Source organism: Lissotriton helveticus, chromosome 9 (assembly GCF_964261635.1).
Source record: "Lissotriton helveticus chromosome 9, aLisHel1.1, whole genome shotgun sequence".
Classification (NCBI taxonomy): domain Eukaryota; kingdom Metazoa; phylum Chordata; class Amphibia; order Caudata; family Salamandridae; genus Lissotriton; species Lissotriton helveticus.
Window position 1 is genome coordinate 904,957,428 of NC_136070.1, and position 21,845 is coordinate 904,979,272.

Sequence of the window (21,845 nt, forward strand, 5' to 3'; positions counted from 1 at the left end):
AGGTTGCGTTTGAACCAGGAAACTATCTATTAATACTCTCTGGGGTTAGGTATACCATGTGGAGCACAGAGAATATCATGAACTTATATTTGGCATTTCACAATACTGTCAGCTGGCAGGCTTGGATTCTATCTCAATCTTTTTCAGGAAGTGATCTGCCCAGGTCTGTTTCTTAATTTTCACGAGGGTCACCTGTATGAGGTCTTGCAGTGCCCCTGATAGCCAAGTGATGAGGCAGTTGACAGTTCCTAATGTATGAAGATGTTGAAGGAGGGTGTGAGGATGTGGGATGAGGCTCTGGTGTAAGTAATGTGCCAATCAGTGTGGAGAGTGCGGAATACAGCATGATGTATGAGAATTCTTTCTGATTGCAGCGACATGAGCATCTCTCTGTCAGCGTCACTCCACAGTGTTTTGGTGTCCAAGGGGAGCATGGAGTCTTTGTAGCCCATAAGCTTCCTTTCCACGGTTTTGCATTCCCTGACCACTGCGCCAAAGGAGGCACCTCTGCTCGTGACCTTTAAGGCATCCCATTCAATGGCCCCAGAAGACACTGTGCTATCATTGTGGGCATAAAAAGAAGAGATCTCACCCTGGAAATAGGCTCAAACAGGCTGGTCTTCAAGTAGAGAGGGCGGCAGTAATCAGCTTGGTGGGTATAGGGGCTTGGGGTCCTGCACCAGAGGCCTGCAACAAAGGTCTGATGGTCAAATACTTTTCGGCCCAAATAGTCCAGTTGTGAGGAGGTACTGAGAAAGCCTGAGCAAACAATGCTATCAAGGGATACATGAAAGTCATGGGGAAAGAGGGTAAAAGGAGTACATTCGAGAAATTGGGTGGTGCTTGCGCTAGATGTCTTCTAAGAATAGGTCTTGGAGCCAACACATCTAGTAAGCAGTGCATCTCATCGCTAATGCGTGGGGCAGTGGGCAAAGGAGTGGTCTCAACTGGTTTGACAGGATGCAGTTAATGTTGCCACCCAATATCCAGGGCACTGCGATTGAGTATTCTATCATTCCGTGAAAGAATGCAATCTGTTCCTCTTTGGGAGCTTTATGCCATCAAGCACCACCAGCTGTATGTGAAGCGTTTTGCTCAACTGGTATATATCTTCCCTCTTCATCTAGTTCCACATTGTGCAGTTGAAATAGAACCACCGCTCTAACCCATATTAGGGCTCCCTAGCCAAAGCTGAGTAGTTTGTGGAGAAGAGTTGTCCATGCCAGCGTGTTTGAAGTCTTCTGATCTCAGATTCAGTTTTGTGGGATTCTTGCAGGAAGGTAATATGTAGCCCTCTGCGTTTCAGAGTACACCGCATGGTGCTTTTTGGCCGTTTTTATCCCCATGATATTTGAGGTGATGAGATTGTAATTGCCCAGTGGTATGGGCATGAAAGGGAGAGTGTAGTGTCCCCGTTGGCTCAGGGAGCATGGTGGTGAGTTATATGCATAGGGAAATAGTGCATCACCAAGGGCTGATGAGTGGGAATCCAGCCAGGGTTGCAGGAGAATAAACCGGGGAGGAGACATTGCGAACAGAGTGCAACAAGCTCTCCATTCAAACATCAGACAGTGATCATGGGACATAATTTGTATTGATGACTACAGTTGAATGACAAAAGAGGGGGGTGCTGATAGACCATTCTCTGTTGCTTGCTGGGAGCGAAAGCTGTTGGAGGGAATGCGCAGGGGGGAGGCAGATCAATGCCCACCAGAGAAGGGGCAGAATGTGGGATGGGGGAGGGAGGGAAGGATGAGCAGCAAGGGACAGACTTGAACTTGATCCACCCAGGCCACCTCAGGGTCATCCAAAAAATGTGATCTGTTGTCATGCACCACTCGTAGACGGGCAGGGAGGAGGAGAGAGTAGGTGAGATTAAGTCACAAAGCTTGTGTTTCATTCCTAGGTAAGAAGCCTGCTGGCACTAGACAGCAATGGTGTATTCTTAAAAGTGCATCATGTGGGCGTTATTATCAAGCCTCCTTCAAGATCTCATCCCAGTCCCTGTAGTGAAGAATCCGAGCTATAAGCAGTCAGAGCGCAGATCCCTGTGGCAGTTACTGCACTGGGATTCTGCACACATGCTCTATGGAGAAAAAGGGGGAGAGTTTGACAATTGGCTTAAAGCTTTTTATCTAGGTTTCTCAAGGGATACTGTGTTTGGCACTCCGCTCCATCCAGCAGTCCCACTCTGCAGACATTGTTTCTGCAGGATCACCCTTCCGCATCCTCCATGCGTTCCTCACAGTGGCCCACTCCACCGAGCAGGTCCATGACCAATCATCGCACGTCCGTAAACTACTGGTGCAGTTCCTCAAGTGTCTTCTCTGCATTTATGACCCTACCAGGGAGCTTCCTATGATCATCACAGAGCAGGCCGTGGTCCACTGCAACGGAATTGATTGTGTGCTTCAGTGACGTCCTGATGAGTGCCATGACAATCAGGATGGAATCGTGTTTCTCCGAGGTGTCCGTTCTAGTTATGTATGTTGCAGTCGACCTGCTCGATGCCCTGGCTACTGCGCCACTGTCACAAAGCAGAGTTTTTCCATAGTGGTGGGAGGCAATGAGGGTGCAGTGTTACGGATGGCCCTGCTTACAGGTAAATGTCAGTCTTCCCTGTAGCACGAGCATCACAACTGCACAGAAAATTACCTTTGCCCTAGTGCCGTAGGTGAGGGGCACAGGTTGTGGTGCCTGGCACTGAGATGGAGGGGGCAAGCCAAGGTGGTCATCTGCATCTGGGGCCCTCCCAAGATGGGAGCAGGTGTCAGGTGAACGGATGATCCTGCGAGAGATCCGTACCCAGGGTGGGTAAAGGGGAACAGAACCCCCACCCCACTGGTGTGGCAACACAGTCTTTGGGTCAAACTCGGTCCAAGTGGAGCCTCACTGCTGCATTCATTGGGAATGTCATTCACTGGCTGGATGCATGTTAAAAGTAAAGCATGTCACAGAGGGCCATGCATGGTTGCAGCAGTGGTATAGCAGGCATGTGGGCCAATCAAAGGGGGTTTCAGGGCTTCAGTGATGACCTCATCTCACCCCCCTCGAAGGGGCTATGTAGGTGGTGTAGACTGGGGCCCACTATCCGATGCAGAACAGCCCCTCACCTTCAAGAGGGGCCGTCAGCAGTACGGGGCCTTGGAGATGCCCAGCTGGGTCATGGTGGTAGCAGGGTCCAATGGCATTGCTCCGCCACTAGCGGTGATGGTCGACAGCGGGGTCGAATGTGCCTATTCTACCCTCTAGCAGGCATGAGGGTGGCGTGGTCCAGGACTGCACTCCTGTTGTGATGTGCTGTTCAACGGACAGAAAAGATCCTAGGGTCACTGCTTGTCTGCGATTGATAAGGAAGGACGTTATCCATTCAAATGAAGTGCCTGAGATGCCGCAGGATTTCAGCCTTTGCAGAAGAATAGAGTGTGAGATGGTATCGAAGGCGGCAACAGATAGAGTAAGATCAGGACCGCCCTTCTTCCTTTATCAACTAACATTTTTAAAGTGTCTGAGTGTGGATTCTGTAGAATGCATTGGGCGAAAAGTTAAAACCAGATTGTTGGGGGTGAAGGATATTAGCGGCCTCAATGAATTTAGTGAGTTCTTTATGAACAAACTTTTCTGTGATTTTGCCCAATAGTGGGAGTAGTGATATACGCCGGAGATTTGAGAGCACCGAAGGGTCAATGTTTTGCTTTTTTGTAGAGGTTTTATGAATGCCAACTTCCATTCATCTGGCACCGTACCTGAACTTAGTGAAGAATTGACTATGTTGTTTATGATTGGGTTAACTATATGTATGATTTTGTGGAGAGTTATAGGAGGGCAGGCATCTAAGGGGGAACCTGATTTGCATGCTATAATGGGAGTATCCCCCAGATTCATCATTGTGCTCTTTTGCGAGTCCTTAATAGCGATTATTAAGGAATCGCTATTAAAGACTCGCAAAACGGGATTCATGTAGAATTCGCAATATTATTTGCGATTTCTACAGCTTCCTTATTTGCGATTAGCAAATTGCTAATCACAAATAAGGAATGAGTCCACATTCATTCCTATGGGCCTAAAGGCCCATAGGAATGAATGGGGAATCATTCCTTATTTTCGATTAGCAATTTGCTAATCGCAAATAAGGATGCGATTTCAAGGGTGCCAGGGGTGTCCAAAGGACACCCTGTAGCACCCCTGAAATGTAAATGTAGACTGATGTTGCGCACACACATGTCCAAAGGACATGTGTGTATGTAACATACAACTGAGAAAAATGCACTAAAGTGCATTTTTCTAGGTTTTCGCTATTTACCACGAAGTCAGACTTCGCTGTAAATAGCGGCCAAAAATAGCGATTTCGCAATTCTAAAATGGTTCATGAATTGCTTTTAAGGAATCTCAAATAGAGATTCCTTAAATGCAATTCCTCGCAATTTAGCGATTTTTGCATTTGGGGTGATGAATCCCAAATGCAAAAATTGCGCTCGCAAAGGGCCAGATTCTCAGAATCTGGCCCTTTGCAAACCGATTTTCCGTTGATGAATCTGGCTGTATGTTCTATTGATACTGGTTTGTAAGGAAAAGGCAGTGGTAACAAAATCATGCTTCTGGGCGACATCTAGGACTGAGGGGGTTCTAAAATCCTTGGATTTTTTGAATTTTGTCTTCAAAGAAGACCAAAAGTTAATCGCATAATTCTTGGGATGGTGGAATCTCTTTCTGTAGTACTGTCGGGTTACTAAAGGACTTTACAACTAAGAAGATAGCTTTTAGGTTTTGGTTTGCTTCCTGAATTTTTTTAGCGTAGTACTCTTTTTTAGCTAATTTAATCTCGGAATGCTAGAGTTTCCTACTGATTTTAAAAGCTAATCTATCTCCTGTATCATAAGATCTTCTCCACTTGCGCTCGTGTTGCTTACATTGGAGGTGTGTTTGTGCAAGAGCGGATGTGAACCAAGGGGTTTTATGCGTTTTTGATTTAGTAGGCTTGTCAGCTTTGTCTAGTGGAATAAGTTCATTACTTGTAGTGGTTAACCAAGTGTGAAAGAGATGCGAATAAGTTACAGTATTCCCTGTTAGTACGGGGAGATAGGCCTGGGCAGTGGTAGCTAACCTATGGTCGGCAGCTAGTTGTGCCCATTTACGCCTGGGCTGGGAGTGAGTGGATATCTTATCCTGTTGAATCCTAGGAGGGAATTTGAGTGACAGGGGGACAAAGTAATGATCTGACCATATCTGTGGAATGGGGGTGTCTGCAGAGAGTGAAGTGAAGTTAGAGCAGACCCCATCTAGAGTGTGGCCTGCCCGATGTGTTGGGGCATCTACCAACAGGTGCAGTTTGAATAGTTCAATTATTTGAAGAAAGTTGTCCACTCCACGCTTAGTTCCGCCTTCCAAGTGGAGATTGAAGTCTTCCAACAAGGTAAAATTGGCATATCTGAAAAGCAGGTGGCTTAGAGTGTCTCCTAATGATTCTATGAAGGCTGCGCTGGGACCCGGCGAACGATAGGTCAAAGCTCATGTAAAGGATAGAGAGGCGTTTAGAGAGATGCAATGGTGGGTGGTATGCAAGCAATTTTTACTTTAGGATGCAAAATAGTGCATTTATTTGTGGTGCAATTCTGTTTGCCGATTAGCTTCTGGGGAACAGCATGTTTTCTGCGTTGGCCCCCCTAGCAATTGACTCTCACTAGTACATCCTACTCAGCGACCTCAACTTCCACATCAACAACCCAAACTACGCCAACTCTGTCACCCACCTAGAGAACCTGAACAACATCAGCCTCACCCAACTGGTCACCAAACCCACTCATAAAGCCGTACACACAATAAACCCCATCTTCACCTCCAGCAACAGAATCAAATTCAACCACACCACAGAACTCACCAAGATTAACCACATCGATGCCCAGCTCACCGTCACCAGGCGTCAGCTCTCCCCCACTGCAGCTGGAGCAAGGTCAACATACATCAGTGGTTACAGACCCTCACCACCTCCCAACCTGAGGCCTCAACAGACTTTGACCAGTCCGTCCGACTTTGCCGCCTGGATCACTAACAGTGTAGACAGAGTCGCCCCACCGAAAACCTAAAAATCCAAACACGCCAGCTGGTACATCCCAGAACTCAGGACCAGGAAGTGCAACTACCACCAGCTGGAGAAACTATGGCACACCAGTAAGACCCCCACTGACATAGCAGCTCTAAAAACAGCCATCATCAAATGCCACTGGTGCATGAAAGAAGCCAAGGAAGCAGCCATCACCGCCTGCATCAACTCCACAGCCAACCATTCAAAGGAACTCTTCAAAATAGTCAAATAATTCTCCAACCCAACAGCCACAAAGAACACCATCCACCCCTCTCAAGAACTCTGTGACACCCTCTCAGACTACTTCCACACTAAAATCACCAACATCCACAACAATTTCAACCTCCAACCTGCCACCTCCACCCCAACGATGACTACCAACCAACGAACATCAGCCAAACCGTCCCCACCTGGTCTCCATTCGCTGCCCTTATGAAACTCAGCCATCATGTCATGTTTTCCATCCATTCTAGAGCACCCACCCACCCCTGCCCTCACATCCTCTACAATGAACCCAATCAGCATGCAACTGACCACCATTCTCAACACCTCCATTTACACAGAAACCTTCCTGGACAGATGGAAACACGCAGAGATCAGACCCCTCCAAAAGGAAGCCTAAACTGACCCCAGCGATCCACTTCCCGGCCAAAGTACTCGAGAAAGCCATCAACCAGCAACTCACAGAATTTCTGGAACAAAACCACCTACTAGAGGCCTCGCAATCTGGATTCTGTGCCAACCACAGCACTGAGACCACACTGATTCCCGCCACAGATTACATCAGAGCACACCAGATCACAGAGAAACGGTGGCCCTGATCCTCCTCGACCTCTCCCCAGTGACTGATCCCATCTCCCACAACACCCTCATCAACAGACTCTACAACATAGGCATACAGCAAGACTCTCTCAAGTGGGTCGCCTCCTTCTTTACAGGACGTACAGAGAGAATGGGACTGCTTCCCTTCACCTCCACCCCCAAAAACATCATAGGTGGCATAGCACAAGGATCATTCCTCAGCCCCACCCTGCTCAACATCTACATGACCCCCCATGCAGACGTTGTCAGATACCACAGACTCAACATAATCTCCTACGCAGACAACATTCAATTGATCCTCTAGCTCAAGAGGACCCCTCCTACGCCAAAACAAACTACTGCAATGCCATGACCACAGTGGCAGCTGACACATTTTGGCGATGGCAGGGCATAAGGCAATGGGTGGGGTGTATAAGGGGCTAAAGAAAAAAAAATACCTCCTCGCCGCGTCTCTCCTCGTTGTCCCTCACCATCGTCCCTCCGCTCTGGATGGAACAAGAAGCGCCCATGCTTCCCTAAGCCAACCACAATGCTGCAATGCAGCGGGACTGGCCTGAGCATCATTGTTTGGCACTCAGCCAGGGACTGGGAGCCTGAACCTGTTCTCCACCCAGGCTGTAATGCAGCCTGGGTGGAGAAAATGCAAAGTGCGCATGACTGTTTGGCTGGCCCGAGATGGCCGGCCATACAGTCATGCAAACTTTACAGAGTGCCCACCACTTCTCTCCCTGCTCTGAGAGCAGAACAGTTCCCTGCTCCGCAAAGCTGCTGCAGCAAGAACAAATAAAATGATAATAAGAACGAGTTATTATCATTTTATTTTTCCTTTATTTCTACTGATGAAAGCAGTGAGGCAATGCTCTTTCGTCTTACCTGAGGAGCTGCCACGTCATGACCAATATAGCCAAATGGATGAGAGACAACTGCCTCCAACTAAACTCAGACAAAACTGAAGTACTGATCTTCTGGAAGAACACCTCCATATGGGACCACAGCTGGTGACCTGTAGAACTCAGACCTACACCGACTGACCACGACACACAACCTCTGCATCATCCTCAACATCCAACTGACCATGAAATGACGAGTCAACGCGGTCGCCTCCTCCTGGTTCCATAACACTTCACATGCTCTGCAGAATCTTCAGATGGATCCCAACACCAGAAAGACCATCACTCGGGCCGTCGCCACCAGCTGCCTCCACTACGGAATGCCCTCTGTGCCGGTCTCTCCACCCAGCTCCTCAGAAGACTCCATATCATACAAAACTCTGCTGCCAGACACTTCCTGAACCTCCCCAAATGAACGCATATTGCCCCCCACCTCCACTGGCTCCCTATCCAGAAGAGATGCCAGTTCCTCACACATGGCTACATCGCCCTCCATGACCCAGGACCTGCCTACATCAACCATCGACTAAACTTCCACCAACCCGCTAGACACCTGCACTCCTCTTCACTCGCCTTCGAACACACCCTTCGCTCCTTCTCCTACATCACTGCCAAGTCCTGGAAAGACCTTCCCCTCCAGCTCTGTACACCCCCCTGGCTGACTTCAGAAAGAGACTCAAGACCTGTTTCTTCCATTGAGACACAGCTCTCAGATACCCCTAGGAGTTGCAGTGTTGCGCTTTACAAATGATGATTGACTGAGTGTCGTCACCTGTACCTGACACATGGTAAATTTGACACTGTGCTATTCTTGGTACTTCATGCAAAGCAACACAGCTTTTTCTCGCGATATACTGAGTTGCGTGAAAATGAGTAAATCTGGTACTGGGTGTCACCATATGGTAAATAGTCTTTTCATTTTTTAAGTGTGTAATGTGTATTAGTACCGAACTGCGTTACTTATGCAGAAACGACGGCCATGCTGTTCTCTGTGCTGCATATTCCTGAGGTGTTTTTTCTGCCTCCAGTGTTTGGAACGTTTTTCATTGCGAATGGCACGGAGTCAGAGCAGGAGGCTGGTAAGAGCTAAGCTGGCAGTCTGAGCCTGCGTTTAATTACATTTTATGCTGAGATAAACTAAACAGTGGACTGTCACTGTTGTGTTTTATTGCGGCTTCTGTGAGACCGGTGACAAAGTGCAACATCTCAGCTTGTTTCCAGCCCGACCTGGCAGCGGTCCCAGTGGGTATGAAAGGAGGAATGGAAACCGCGAACACTTAATTCCTGGCATGGAGCAGAAAGACCAAGCTGATCAGATCTCGAGCTGGGACGCGGGCTCCTCCTGTCTGTGACACTGATTTGTTTCTCACCTGCACGAGGCGTTCATATCACCCATAAAGTGCAGATTACGCCCTCATCAGTGTTCACTTTTCCACAATTATTCACCCCAGCACATTTTGGTGAGAAGGCCTTAAATTTACGTATGCTTTTTTCCTTTCTGACTAATATGCACTGGCCTTTGGACGAGCATGGGACCTTCAAATGGAGCAGCGATAGAGCCCTGTGTTCAGGGCACTAGAATTATACGGTTGTGCGGCCGCTACGTTTTTTCCATGGCCATAGATTTGCCGCATTTGCCACATAATCTAACATCTGCTGCATGATCTGCAAATTATGGCAACAAAAAGATTGTTTCTTGCTCAAACAATTCAGAAGTTACTAAAAATGCAGCTACAAGTGTTGCCGCACAGTGGAAGGCCATTTCCAATGCTGATTGGGTCATCTTTCTGTTGCTTATTGTAACCGATGCCAGACAGTGTTAATAAGTGTAAAAATGTCAAAATAATGAAGTAATACTATCACAAAAAATGTTGCGTTATGCCGCATAATTCATTTTACTTGCTACATAAATTACTTAATCCCTGCTGCATAATTGGACTCCCCTGCCGCATAATTCAAGTAGCCCTGCCTATATGTAGTTATGATGCTCCATGCTGGCAACGATATAGTAACCCAGACGTTTTATGATTTTGCGCATATGTTTGCACGATGCAATGCAACACTGCTTGATGCAAAGTGGTGGAAATGGAGGTGCTGATCTACTTTCCAGCACAAAATATATTTTGCACCGAAACTTTGAGGGAAACCCAGTCCCAGAGATTTTTCGGTGATGAGTGCCAAATTCCGGAATGCATAAAATCAAGCTGCTGTACAATGTCTTAGAACTACAATAGGAATTAAAACCTGATTATTTCCTATGCATTAAATTGTTTCAGTAGCCCCTTACAGTGTTTCTGGAAAGCGCCCGGGCACCATTTAGAAAAATGTTGCACTATTCAAATTGTTAATTTTTACATGTATAAAAAAAACATATAATTGGCCTAGTATCACATAGCTCCAAACCCCTCAATAGAATGCAAAGGGAGCCCAACAGGCTACAACAGACCAACCACCACTAGGATGTCACAGATAGCCAGATATTCTAGAGCAGTACGCCCTGGCTTTGCCTGAAATCCTAGCGTCAAATTAAACCAGGCGCAAACAACGAGCAAGCAGAATATGGGGTGATATTCCCTCACATATGTCATTTTCACAGAATAACATATTTCATATAGCTTAAATATTTGACTATAAAGTAAACACAAGACATCACTGGCTTACCTTCACGTCAAGCCACAATGCTTAACCTCACACTAAAACAGCATTTTTGTGTGGGTGTGGCTGATGACATCATCGCTATACTGCTCTTTCTAGACGTGGTGCTGCACGGTTTCTTTCACCAGCGGGGTAATACAGCACTGCGGAATTTCACACGTTCTGAACTGATCGACTTATAGTAAATGTGGGCCCTTGTTTCCATCTGTGCTACAAAGCATTAGTTGTTTGTCTAGATGTTTCAGCCTAAAGAAAACAGGACTACAATTTACTGAACTCACTGGCAGGAAAGCCCTGGACTGGAAAATGAGTGCCCTGCCAACATGGACCTACATTGCAGCCCTACTATGTTACATCATCGTTTCTACACTCATGCTCACTAGTCCTGCACCTTGACTCACGTCCTCAAACTTGTCAACACTATTCCCACACACATTTTAATTTTTCCTACATCCATGCTAAACAGTCGCTTACCCATACTCACTGTTTGTGCACACATGCATTGGGTTTTTTATTTATATTTTGCGTTTGAAAATGTACATTTGATAATATTTACAATGTTGTAGTAATGAAATAATTACTGATTCTGCAAGTAAAAATGTATAAATATAAAATGTAAATGTGATATTTTCATGAGTTAAAAATATTTTTGATGAAAAATAAATTAAACAGAATATAGGACAATTTATGATTTCTTGTAGTGCGTACTAGAGTCCTGGTGATTGATTGCACCAGGCCATATACATTCTTTACACTAGTGGGCAGGCACTAATCTAGCACAGCACACATATTGGAACAATATTTTGAAAAACAAGTTGAAATTGAGTGCAGCACCCTTCTTCATTCACATGCTCAGTATAGCCACAAAAATGTTCACTATTTCCACCTTAATTAACCCTGGGCGGTGAACTCCGCTCCGCTCGCGGAGTGTGCAGAGTTTCCCGCACTCCGCGGTACGCGGAGCTCGCAGAGTTTCGAAAAACTCCGCTTCTCGCAGCAGAGCTGAGTTTTTTTCGTCACTCGCGTTCACCAACGTCAAGTTGGCGAACGCGGGTGAGGAAAATCCACCTTGCGGCCAGATTTTTCCTTGTTCGCGATCGCCAACATGAAGTTGGCGAGCGCAAGCGTGGAAAATAAACCTCCAGGCGAGAGTTCTCAACGTAAGGGGGTAAGGTTTCTCATTGTGGTAGTCGCGTATGCTTGCGACCGCTCGCGTTGAGAAACTGCCTGTTCGCATTGAGAAAGCTGCTGCTTGAGTAAAAATCTATACGAGTGGCAGAAAAGGTAAGCTTGCGCTGTGCATGGCACTGTTCTCAATGATTGCACAGTGCGGACAAGCTTCCGGCACTGTGCAATCACCGCGAACGGCATTTTTCTACCATACTCCGCCACTTGCGGAGCTCCGCGTAGTGCGCCAGAGTTTTTTTTTGTGCACTTCGCGTAGCTTCACGTAGTGCAACTCCGCAAACTCCAACCATGGTTTACCTTAATGCTGATTATTGCCAAACCTTCTCTCGTCACTGACCCATACATATTACTCCTACAATCCCCTGCTCACTATAAACCATGTATGGAAACCTGGGGTGACCTTCTGGCAGGACTGTAAGCAATCGTGTTCTTAAGCTGTTATCAGCTGCTCTCAGCTGGAGCTGTGTATGAGGTTTTCTCCCTTAGTATTGACTTCAGAATATCATGCTGCCAAAAATATTGCGGACAAAATACAAAGGTTAAAAATACTGAGAAGGTATGTGCATATAGGAGAGTATAAATTTACTATTCTTTTGAGAAAATGTGTGGAATATTCCATATTTAGGATGGATCAGTAACACGCAAAACCGAGCCATATTTACAGGCATTATTGAGATTATGTACAAAAGAAATTTTGTTGTAAAGTAAATTAAAACCAAAAGGTACATTTTAAGGCACTTAAATTGCTTGGCCTGCTCAACAAAGAGAGGAGGGATATGTTTGAATGTGTTTCCCTGGCACTAGAGTACGTACAACTCCAGCAACTTCTCTGGCCATTTGTTTCAGCTCATAGAGCAATAATGCAGTAAATATTAAGACTCTAACCCTCATGGCCATAAAGACAAGAGAGCACAAAAGCTAGTTCCTATTGATATTTGTGCCCTTCTTTTATATAGCTAGTTTAGGTGAGAGGAAATCTCAGCTAGTTGCGCACTGTTCACTGTGTGTTATCCAACACTCATCAATGTAAACACAAAAACAAAATGAAACTTCAGTTATTTTAATCCATAACCTAATGCTTCCATGATCACCATAATGTTTTTACAAGATACAATAATAATTCAAATGAACACATAAATGTGTGATTCTCAATTCTATACATGAAACATTCTTGTTCTCAAATTATCACAACGCAAAACATATAGTACTTGATTTTCATATTTTCATATCATGCCCAATGCATTTCGGCACAAGGGTGTGCCTTCATCAGGGGCTAATCTGTAATAAAGGTAGAAACAATGGAACAAGTAAGTGTATTGTATATGTTGTATTACATGGGGGTGTGTATATGCAAATAGAGTGTCATCATACCTCTAATGGAAGTTAATTCCTCAAGTAAACTGTAGGAATAAAGTAACAAACCAAATAAAAGCCAGTGGTAAAATTGCATAAACCAAATAAAAACCAATGACAACAATAATAAAGAGAATAGTAATGATGGTCCATCAAACAAGTAAATAAGCAGCCGCTTACCTAGATAAATCTGAAATTTATTGCCCTGTAAATACAAGTAACAGCCAAGACATTTACGCCTGTTCGTTCACATAATGCTCGTGACATAAGAGACTTAAAAATAAAAAACATGAGGTCCTACCTGATCTGCGTTGACTATTCCAATCTAGAAAATATATGATATGGTTTAAAGTATCTAAAGGGACTCCAGATGCCCGTGATCAATCCGCCAAATCTAAAATCACATACCTCATACGTGCTATATTCTGACCTAAAACACAAAAACGAGTGATTTGTAACTACAAAAAGTTTATGCACTATGACTATCCTACATCATTAAAGCTAGTGTAACAATAAATCACAATTACAACCGAGATACCCATTTACCTGCATGAAGCGTCGCCAATATTTTAAACAGTAGTTCTCAGCCTCGTATTTCAATTTAATCCAAGTTGCCTTGAAACAAGACGTCTCGCGCCATTACTCAAATCGACCTTGTTTGTAGCGTGTGAGAGTCATCAACACTGAAAACGGACTCTGACAACCAAGTGTACCGATAATCAAGGAAACCAAGATCGCCATTTTAAAAAAGGGATAAAACATTATAATGTAGACACGAAATCCCTGTTAAAGAACCGCTATGCAATCTATACTGTTATCAAACACTGTCAATGGGTCCCACGGTACCAGCGCTGTGCGCACTATAGTCCTGCTACGTTCCTGTAATCTACCCTGTCGAACCTTTATTTCCATCAACGACACTAGAAACGGACTGGCAACTACGTGATCGACCGTGTTGAACCTTTTCCATCCTTAACAACACTGAAGACGGGCTGACAACTCATTATTTAACTCGTGCAAAAAACCTAAATTGCGTGTTTAAACAAATTCAATCCCAGATAAGAAAACACGATGTGGTATGTGGAATGACAACCTATCACTTATTGCCAAAACTGGGACTACACTAAGTGTTGTGAAGCGCCGCTCCGATATGTAAACACACGAAATGAGTGGTAAATAAAAAAGTGTTGCATATTAAATACATAGGGGCTCATTAGGATGGCGGACGGAAGAGCCACCGCGGCCCTGTAGTAGGCGAAAAAAGCCTTTTCCGTGTCCGCCTGCCGCGGATACTCCGTCCGCCATATCAGGATAGGAAAACGTGTCAAATTCCCGTCCGCGACGGGAAAGCACGCTCCGCCGCCGAACTACACACGAGAGCGTGGCGGACGGAACACATCCGGAGGCCACGCCGTACGGACTGACGTCGAAGACCGTCCTCCAAATCAAGATGGCGGAAAATACACATAAAACCGCAGCGGAAAAACAACCTGTCTGAACACGGCGGAATCCCCACTGCGAAGACAGGTGACATAGCAGAGATACCCACCGCAAGCTGACCAACACCATGGACCCAGCGCTACACGCTTTCCCGATGCTCTTCGCGATCCACCACGTCCTAGTCATGGCCCACCACGGACGACGACGCAGGTAAGGCACAAATCATTGGCTGTCTGCAGGGGAATACCAGTAAGGGACGTGACGTAGGGAGGGGGAGTGTCATGTTACCGAAACCACTGATGAGAAGCATATACAAATACACATTAGTAGTACGCAAGCAGGAATGACAACGACAGACCACGAGACCTGATAGACAACCTTTATTGTACAAAATAGGGGTAAAATCACAGTGTATGCGTGAGCATGGGCAAAGTGGGCACCACAGCAGCTACATCATTGGCAGTCAACGAGAGGGCAGAATGCAGTATCAGAGCATCAACAGGGCATTGTGCAGTACAGAGCAGGTACATCATTGGCAGTCAACGAGAGGGCAGAATGCAGTATCAGAGCATCAACAGGGCATTGTGCAGTACAGAGCAGGTACATCATTGGCAGTCAACGAGAGGGCAGAATACAGTATCAGAGCATCAACAGGGCATTGTGCAGTACAGAGCAGGTACATCATTGGCAGTCAACGAGAGGGCAGAATGCAGTATCAGAGCATCAACAGGGCATTGTGCAGTACAGAGCAGCTACATCAGAGGCAGTCAACGAGAGGGCAGAATACAGTATCAGAGCATCAACAGGGCATTGTGCAGTACAGAGCAGGTACATCATTGGCAGTCAACGAGAGGGCAGAATGCAGTATCAGAGCATCAACAGGGCATTGTGCAGTACAGAACAGGTACATCAGAGGCAGTAAACGAGAGGGCAGAATGCAGTATCAGAGCATCAACAGGGCATTGTGCAGTACAGAGCAGCTACATCAGAGGCAGTCAACGAGAGGGCAGAATGCAGTATCAGAGCATCAACAGGGCATTGTGCAGTACAGAGCAGCTACATCAGAGGCAGTCAACGAGAGGGCAGAATGCAGTATCAGAGCATCAACAGGGCATTGTGCTGTACAGAGCAGGTACATCATTGGCAGCACATGAGAGGGGCTAAGTGCATCAACAGTCCATTGCACAGAACAGGTCCATCACAGGCAGCACATGAGAGGGGCTAAGTGCATCAACAGTCCATTGCACAGAACAGGTCCATCACAGGCAGCACATGAGAGGGGCTAAGTGCATCAACAGTCCATTGCACAGAACAGGTCCATCAGAGGCACACATGAGAGGGGCTAAGTGCATCAACAGTCCATTGCACTGAACAGGTCCATCACAGGCAGCACATGAGAGGGGCTAAGTGCATCAACAGTCCATTGCACAGAACAGGTCCATCACAGGCAGCACATGAGAGGGGCTAAGTGCATCAACAGTCCATTGCACAGAACAGGTCCATCACAGGCAGCACATGAGAGGGGCTAAGTGCATCAACAGTCCATTGCACAGAACAGGTCCATCAGAGGCACACATGAGAGGGGCTAAGTGCATCAACAGTCCATTGCACTGAACAGGTCCATCAGAGGCAGCACATGAGAGGGGCTAAGTGCATCAACAGTCCATTGCACAGAACAGGTCCATCATTGGCAGCACATGAGAGGGGCAGAATGCAGTATCAGAGCATCAACAGGGCAATGTGCAGTACAGAACAGGTACATCAGAGGCAGTAAACGAGAGGGCAGAATGCAGTATCAGAGCATCAACAGGGCAATGTGCAGTACAGAACAGGTACATCAGAGGCAGTAAACGAGAGGGCAGAATGCAGTATCAGAGCATCAACAGGGCAATGTGCAGTACAGAACAGGTACATCAGAGGCAGCACAACTACGTGTCCCTACCAAACCGTCACAGGGACCACAAGAGTGCCACGCAGTTCTCAATGGACACACCATGTGAACTAACATTTGAGTGAAGTGTACAGCACCTCACATCACAGAATCAGGGGGACTGCGTGAACTACCTGCCTCGGACACACTGGCAGCACCAGCAACAGGAGTGTGAGACACAGACACAGTCCGAGTGACACACACATGGGCCACGGACCCAGACACACTGGCAGCACCAGCAACAGGAGTGTGAGATACAGCCACAGCCCGAGTGACACACACATGGGCCACGGACCCAGACACACTGGCAGCACCAGCAACAGGAGTGTGAGACACAGCCACAGCCCGAGTGACACACACATGGGCCACGGACCCAGACACACTGGCAGCACCAGCAACAGGAGTGTGAGACACAGCCACAGCCCGAGTGACACACACATGGGCCACGGACCCAGACACACTGGCAGCACCAGCAACAGGAGTGTGAGACACAGCCACAGATGTAGTCACTGACACGTGAGCCACTGACCCAGACAGACTGCCAGCACCAGAAACAGGAGTGTGCAACACAGCCACAGATCTCCTAACTGACACGTGAGCCATAGACCCACATACCCTGCCAGGATCTGCAACAGGAGAGGGCACAACTGACACTGTGCCACCATCTGATACACGAGAGTCAACTGCACCAGCGCCACTGGGACAACTGAAATGATGAGCCACAGGGCTGTATGGGCCAGGAGGCAGGGTGGGCCTGGGAGCTGGGGATAGCTCACCTAGAGCCAAATCGGGGTTGGCAGGTGTCAATGGTGTGTGTCTGCGTTTCTTAGGGTGGTGTGAGTGCACCCTGGACAGGACAGGACTGCCAAGTGGTGGGGACTCCAAAGAATCACCACCCAGCATAGGTGGAGCAACTGCTGCGGGGGATCTGGTTTCGGGGGACGTGCTGGAGCCTGCTTGTCGTTTGCTCTGTGCCTGCCGCCTGGACTCGGAATGATGTGTAATGGGGGATGCAACAACAGGGGACACCCTCCTCTGCTTCTGACTGGCCTGGATGGGAGTGGAGGTATGGGGGGACTCCGCCGCGGAGACATCAGTGTTACGTTTAGTAGAAAACATCAGCCTCAGTGCAGCCAGGGGTGAAGTATGCCTGTCCTTGATAGCGCCATTGTCCATGCCAGATGCCTTGTCCGTAGGATGTGCCTTATCCTTAGGTGGAGTGTTGTCTCTGGATGTAGCCTGTGCCCTGCTCGCCGCCCTGTTCCTGCCAGCAGACTTGTCGTCTGTGGTGCACCTGTCTCCAGCAGACACCTGCTGTCTGTGTGTGTCCCTGTCCTTGGGAGAGTCCCTTACCTCTGCTGTGGGCCTGCTCTTGGGAGTCTCCCTGCTCTTAGTAGGTGCCTTAGTCTTCTCACTGTCCTTGGGAGAGTCCCTTACCTCTGCTGTGGGCCTGCTCTTGGGAGTCTCCCTGCTCTTAGTAGGTGCCTTAGTCTTCTCACTGTCCTTGGGAGAGTCCCTTACCTCTGCTGTGGGCCTGCTCTTGGGAGTCTCCCTGCTCTTAGTAGGTGCCTTAGTCTTCTCACTGTCCTTGGGAGAGTCCCTTACCTCTGCTGTGGGCCTGCTCTTGGGAGTCTCCCTGCTCTTAGTAGGTGCCTTAGTCTTCTCACTGTCCTTGGGAGTGTCCCTTACCTCTGCTGTGGGCCTGCTCTTGGGAGTCTCCCTGCTCTTAGTAGGTGCCTTAGTCTTCTCACTGTCCTTGGGAGTGTCCCTTACCTCTGCTGTGGGCCTGCTCTTGGGAGTCTCCCTGCTCTTAGTAGGTGCCTTAGTCTTCTCACTGTCCTTGGGAGAGTCCCTTACCTCTGCTGTGGGCCTGCTCTTGGGAGTCTCCCTGCTCTTAGTAGGTGCCTTTGTCTTCTGACTGGCCTTGTCCAAGGAACAGTCCATGGACATGTGACTATCCCTTGCCTTGGGAGTACCTTTCGTGTTGAATGGCTGTGTAGCTCCGGAAGGCATGTCCCCCAACAACACTTGTGGATCCTGTGTGTGTACTCCAGTGCATCTGACGTCGTCTACGTGAACAGATTTAGCTGATCTAGGGGATGGGGTCTGTGCCCTGCGTGCCCTGACGTGCTGTCTGACGCTGCTTCTAGTGCAATAAGCTGTATTTGAGTCCTGCTCAGAATAATCACTACCCCCTGAGACATCCAGCGGTGTAGATGGTGAAACACAAGTAGCACCCTGTTCGTTCGACTGTACTATTGCAGACGACACACTGCTTGCCAATGACTGCACTGTCCTGTGTAGACCTGCAAGATCGCCATGCATCCCTTCCATGAATGCCACCACCTGCCCCAACTTCCTATCATGGTCCTGGAAAGCATTTGTCATATTGGTCTGCCCCACACACAGCTGTCTGAGCAGATCAACGGCCTCAGCACACAGTGCATTTTGGCTCACCGTGGCAGGGGCAGCGGTGCCTGCACCGAACGCCACTCTGCTCCCCCTACTCCTCCGGCCACGAACAGTACATGGTGCAGTTGGCGGAAGTGTGGGCCCTGTGTGCTGTCTTACGACAGAAGGTGGTGAGTGCCCACTCCCAGTCTGTGACAACAGTGCAGGCTCACCCAGAGTGTCCGACGAGGAGGACGATGGCGTCTCCACATGCGAGTCCTCAGGGACGGTCCTGTCCCCCTCTCCGGCGCTGGCCTCCTCCGTGTCAGTCTGCGTGTGTGCGAAGTCTGAGCCGGACTCATTTCCTCGGCTACTCTCCACCGTCTGTGGCTGAGTGTCCTCTGTCAAAGCTGAAATGCACAGAAAAGATGTGTGAGTCATGGGCACACTCACGTACAGAAGGAACAGGATAGCCAAATCACATAGCAGACAAAGGTTTAGGAGCCCTCATCCTGCACATGGCCCACCCCTACCAGTCATCCTCACATTTTCTGCCATGGGGCCATGGACCACTAGGGGATGTGCTTTTACACTCAACTACTAAGCAAGTGGCGTGTCAACATGGCGGACCTGGATGTCAAATGAGTACCGCCCAATGGGACCAAAAAGGCATCACAGGCATACATACGCAACACGGAACTCAATAGTGTGTCTGTGCACCAATACATGCATAGCACTCACAGGTTTCCTACACAGACAGTATGCTCACCGCTAGTTTGCTGTCGATCGGCACTCAGACGTTCGGCCAGTTCAGGATGCGTCACTGCAATGATACGTTGCATGAGAGGGGTCATGGAGCGTCGGGCCAGACGGGGCGTCCTTGGAATCAGGCCCAGTGTTACTTCCGCTACATTCTTGCTCAGCCTGGAAATGTCGTCCCAGCGTTTGTGGCAGTGTGTATGTCGTCTGTTGCACACCCCCAATGCCCGTACTTCCCTTGCTATGCTCCTCCACAGGTCCTTGCGAAGGTGCAGCTTGACCTACCATGATGGGAGACAAAAGGGTGTAAGTCAGTGGACAGGTGGCCTGTCACACACATAGGGGCAAGACGTTACTGTCAGCAGCCATGCACAATCAGGAACATATGTCTAGCCCACACTACACAGCTAAGATAGAAATAGGCCTGATCATTCGGCCCCCTCATGCACACCAACATGTCCCACACTGCACTTACCACCCGTCCCGGTGCGCCGTAGAGGCGTCCATAGTTGCGGAGTACACCGTCCACGAGGACATCAAGCTCCGCGGCGGTGAAGGGTCGAGACCGGATCTCTTTGCCTGACGACATGGCAAGATCACGGAGTATGGCACTAGAGCAGCAGTCGGTGGTCAGCTCAGCAGCAGCAGCAGGTCGAGGTGATGGTCACAGGCAGCAGTCGGTGGTCAGCTCAGCAGCAGCAGCAGGTCGAGGTGATGGTCACAGGCAGCAGTCGGTGGTCAGCTCAGCAGCAGCAGCAGGTCGAGGTGATGGTCACAGGCAGCAGTCGGTGGTCAGCTCAGCAGCAGCAGCAGGTCGAGGTGATGGTCACAGGCAGCAGTCGGTGGTCAGCTCAGCAGCAGCAGCAGGTCGAGGTGATGGTCACAGGCAGCAGTCGGTGGTCAGCTCAGCAGCAGCAGCAGGTCGAGGTGATGGTCACAGGCAGCAGTCGGTGGTCAGCTCAGCAGCAGCAGCAGGTCGAGGTGATGGTCACAGGCAGCAGTCGGTGGTCAGCTCAGCAGCAGCAGCAGGTCGAGGTGATGGTCACAGGCAGCAGTCGGTGGTCAGCTCAGCAGCAGCAGCAGGTCGAGGTGATGGTCACAGGCAGCAATGGTCCCCAGGGTAGAAAGTTTCATTTTGGCCAACACACATATATAGGGCCCTCAGCACGTGTCAGTGGCATACGTCGCCAGCAATTGGTCAGCCCTGGAAGCGTGATCGTGAAATGGCCCAATGACTGGCCCTGTTGTTGCGGTGCACAGCTTCCTCTACTTGCGATTGGCCGTATGCGGCCAGCGTCCCTCTTCCCATTGGCTGCATGTGCAGGGACCGTCACGGGCACACATCGGCAACCGCACGTGCAAGCCTCACGGAAGGAAGCTTCAGTTGCAACAATGTTGTATCACTGGCGCCTCCATGGCGGTGCACGTACACAGCGGGGGAGGTGCAGGCCTATACACCCTGTAGATGTACTCAATGGACATGCCAGTTCATGACCCCCCTTACAGTCACCTTGCATCATCCACCGTACACCGGCCGGAGCGGCCGGCCCATGAACAACCGCCGTGCCAGGCCCTGCCCAGGACCGCCGTGCCGGCCATGGCAACAACCGCCATTGCACGGCCCTTCCACTACCGCCGTGCCAGGCCCTGCCCAGGACCGCCGTGCCGGCCATGGCAACAACCGCCATTGCACGGCCCTTCCACTACCGCCGTGCCAGGCCCTGCCCAGGACCGCCGTGCCGGCCATGGCAACATCCGCCATTGCACGGCCCTTCCACTACCGCCGTGCCAGGCCCTGCCCAGGACCGCCGTGCCGGCCATGGCAACAACCGCCATTGCACGGCCCTTCCACTACCGCCGTTCCCTGGCGGTCCGTGCAATGGCGGTTGTTGCCATGGCCGGCACGGCGGTCCTGGGCAGGGCCTGGCACGGCGGTTGTTCATGGGCCGGCCGCTCCGGCCGGTGTACGGTGGATGATGCAAGGTGACTGTAAGGGGGGTCATGAACTGGCATGTCCATTGAGTACATCTACAGGGTGTATAGGCCTGCACCTCCCCCGCTGTGTACGTGCACCGCCATGGAGGCGCCAGTGATACAACATTGTTGCAAATCGACCATCCGTCCCGGAACCTTACACATGCACTTGCCGGTGTGTGGGCGTGACGGTCTGTGCACGTGCAGACAGTGTGAATGTCGAAGGCGGCCCGCGTATGCCCAGACGTAAACAGCGGATGCAGTGCACCGCCATGGCGTGATCAATGTTAGCATCTTAGCCGATGATGCACCTTGTACCATTGTCTGCAGCTGCCTGCTCACGGTTGTGTGCGTGATTGCG

The 21,845-nt window shown here is 49.1% G+C and overlaps 1 protein-coding gene across 1 annotated transcript; it reads right to left on the reverse strand.

The window, feature by feature from the left end:
• Positions 1-2,023: 2,023 nt before the first annotated feature.
• On the reverse strand, positions 2,024-19,926 carry LOC144783318 (uncharacterized). Its single transcript, XM_078662354.1, has 3 exons — positions 19,521-19,926; positions 18,218-19,161; positions 2,024-2,086 (listed from the first exon to the last, which is right to left on the reverse strand). The coding sequence occupies exons 1-3, from the start codon at positions 19,603-19,605 to the stop codon at positions 2,024-2,026; spliced, it is 1,092 nt and encodes a 363-aa protein (XP_078518480.1). The 5' UTR covers positions 19,606-19,926.
• Positions 19,927-21,845: the final 1,919 nt, after the last annotated feature.

Coding starts and splice junctions, on each gene's coding strand:
- LOC144783318 (XM_078662354.1), bottom strand. CDS start 19,605: ATGACCCCTCTCATGCAACGTATCATTGCAGTGACGCATCCTGAACTG. Junction 19,162..19,520: donor CGATCGACAGCAAACTAGCG/GTGAGCATACTG, acceptor TGTGCATTTCAG/CTTTGACAGAGGACACTCAG. Junction 2,087..18,217: donor AGAGCAGGCCCACAGCAGAG/GTAAGGGACTCT, acceptor TTTTCTCCATAG/AGCATGTGTGCAGAATCCCA.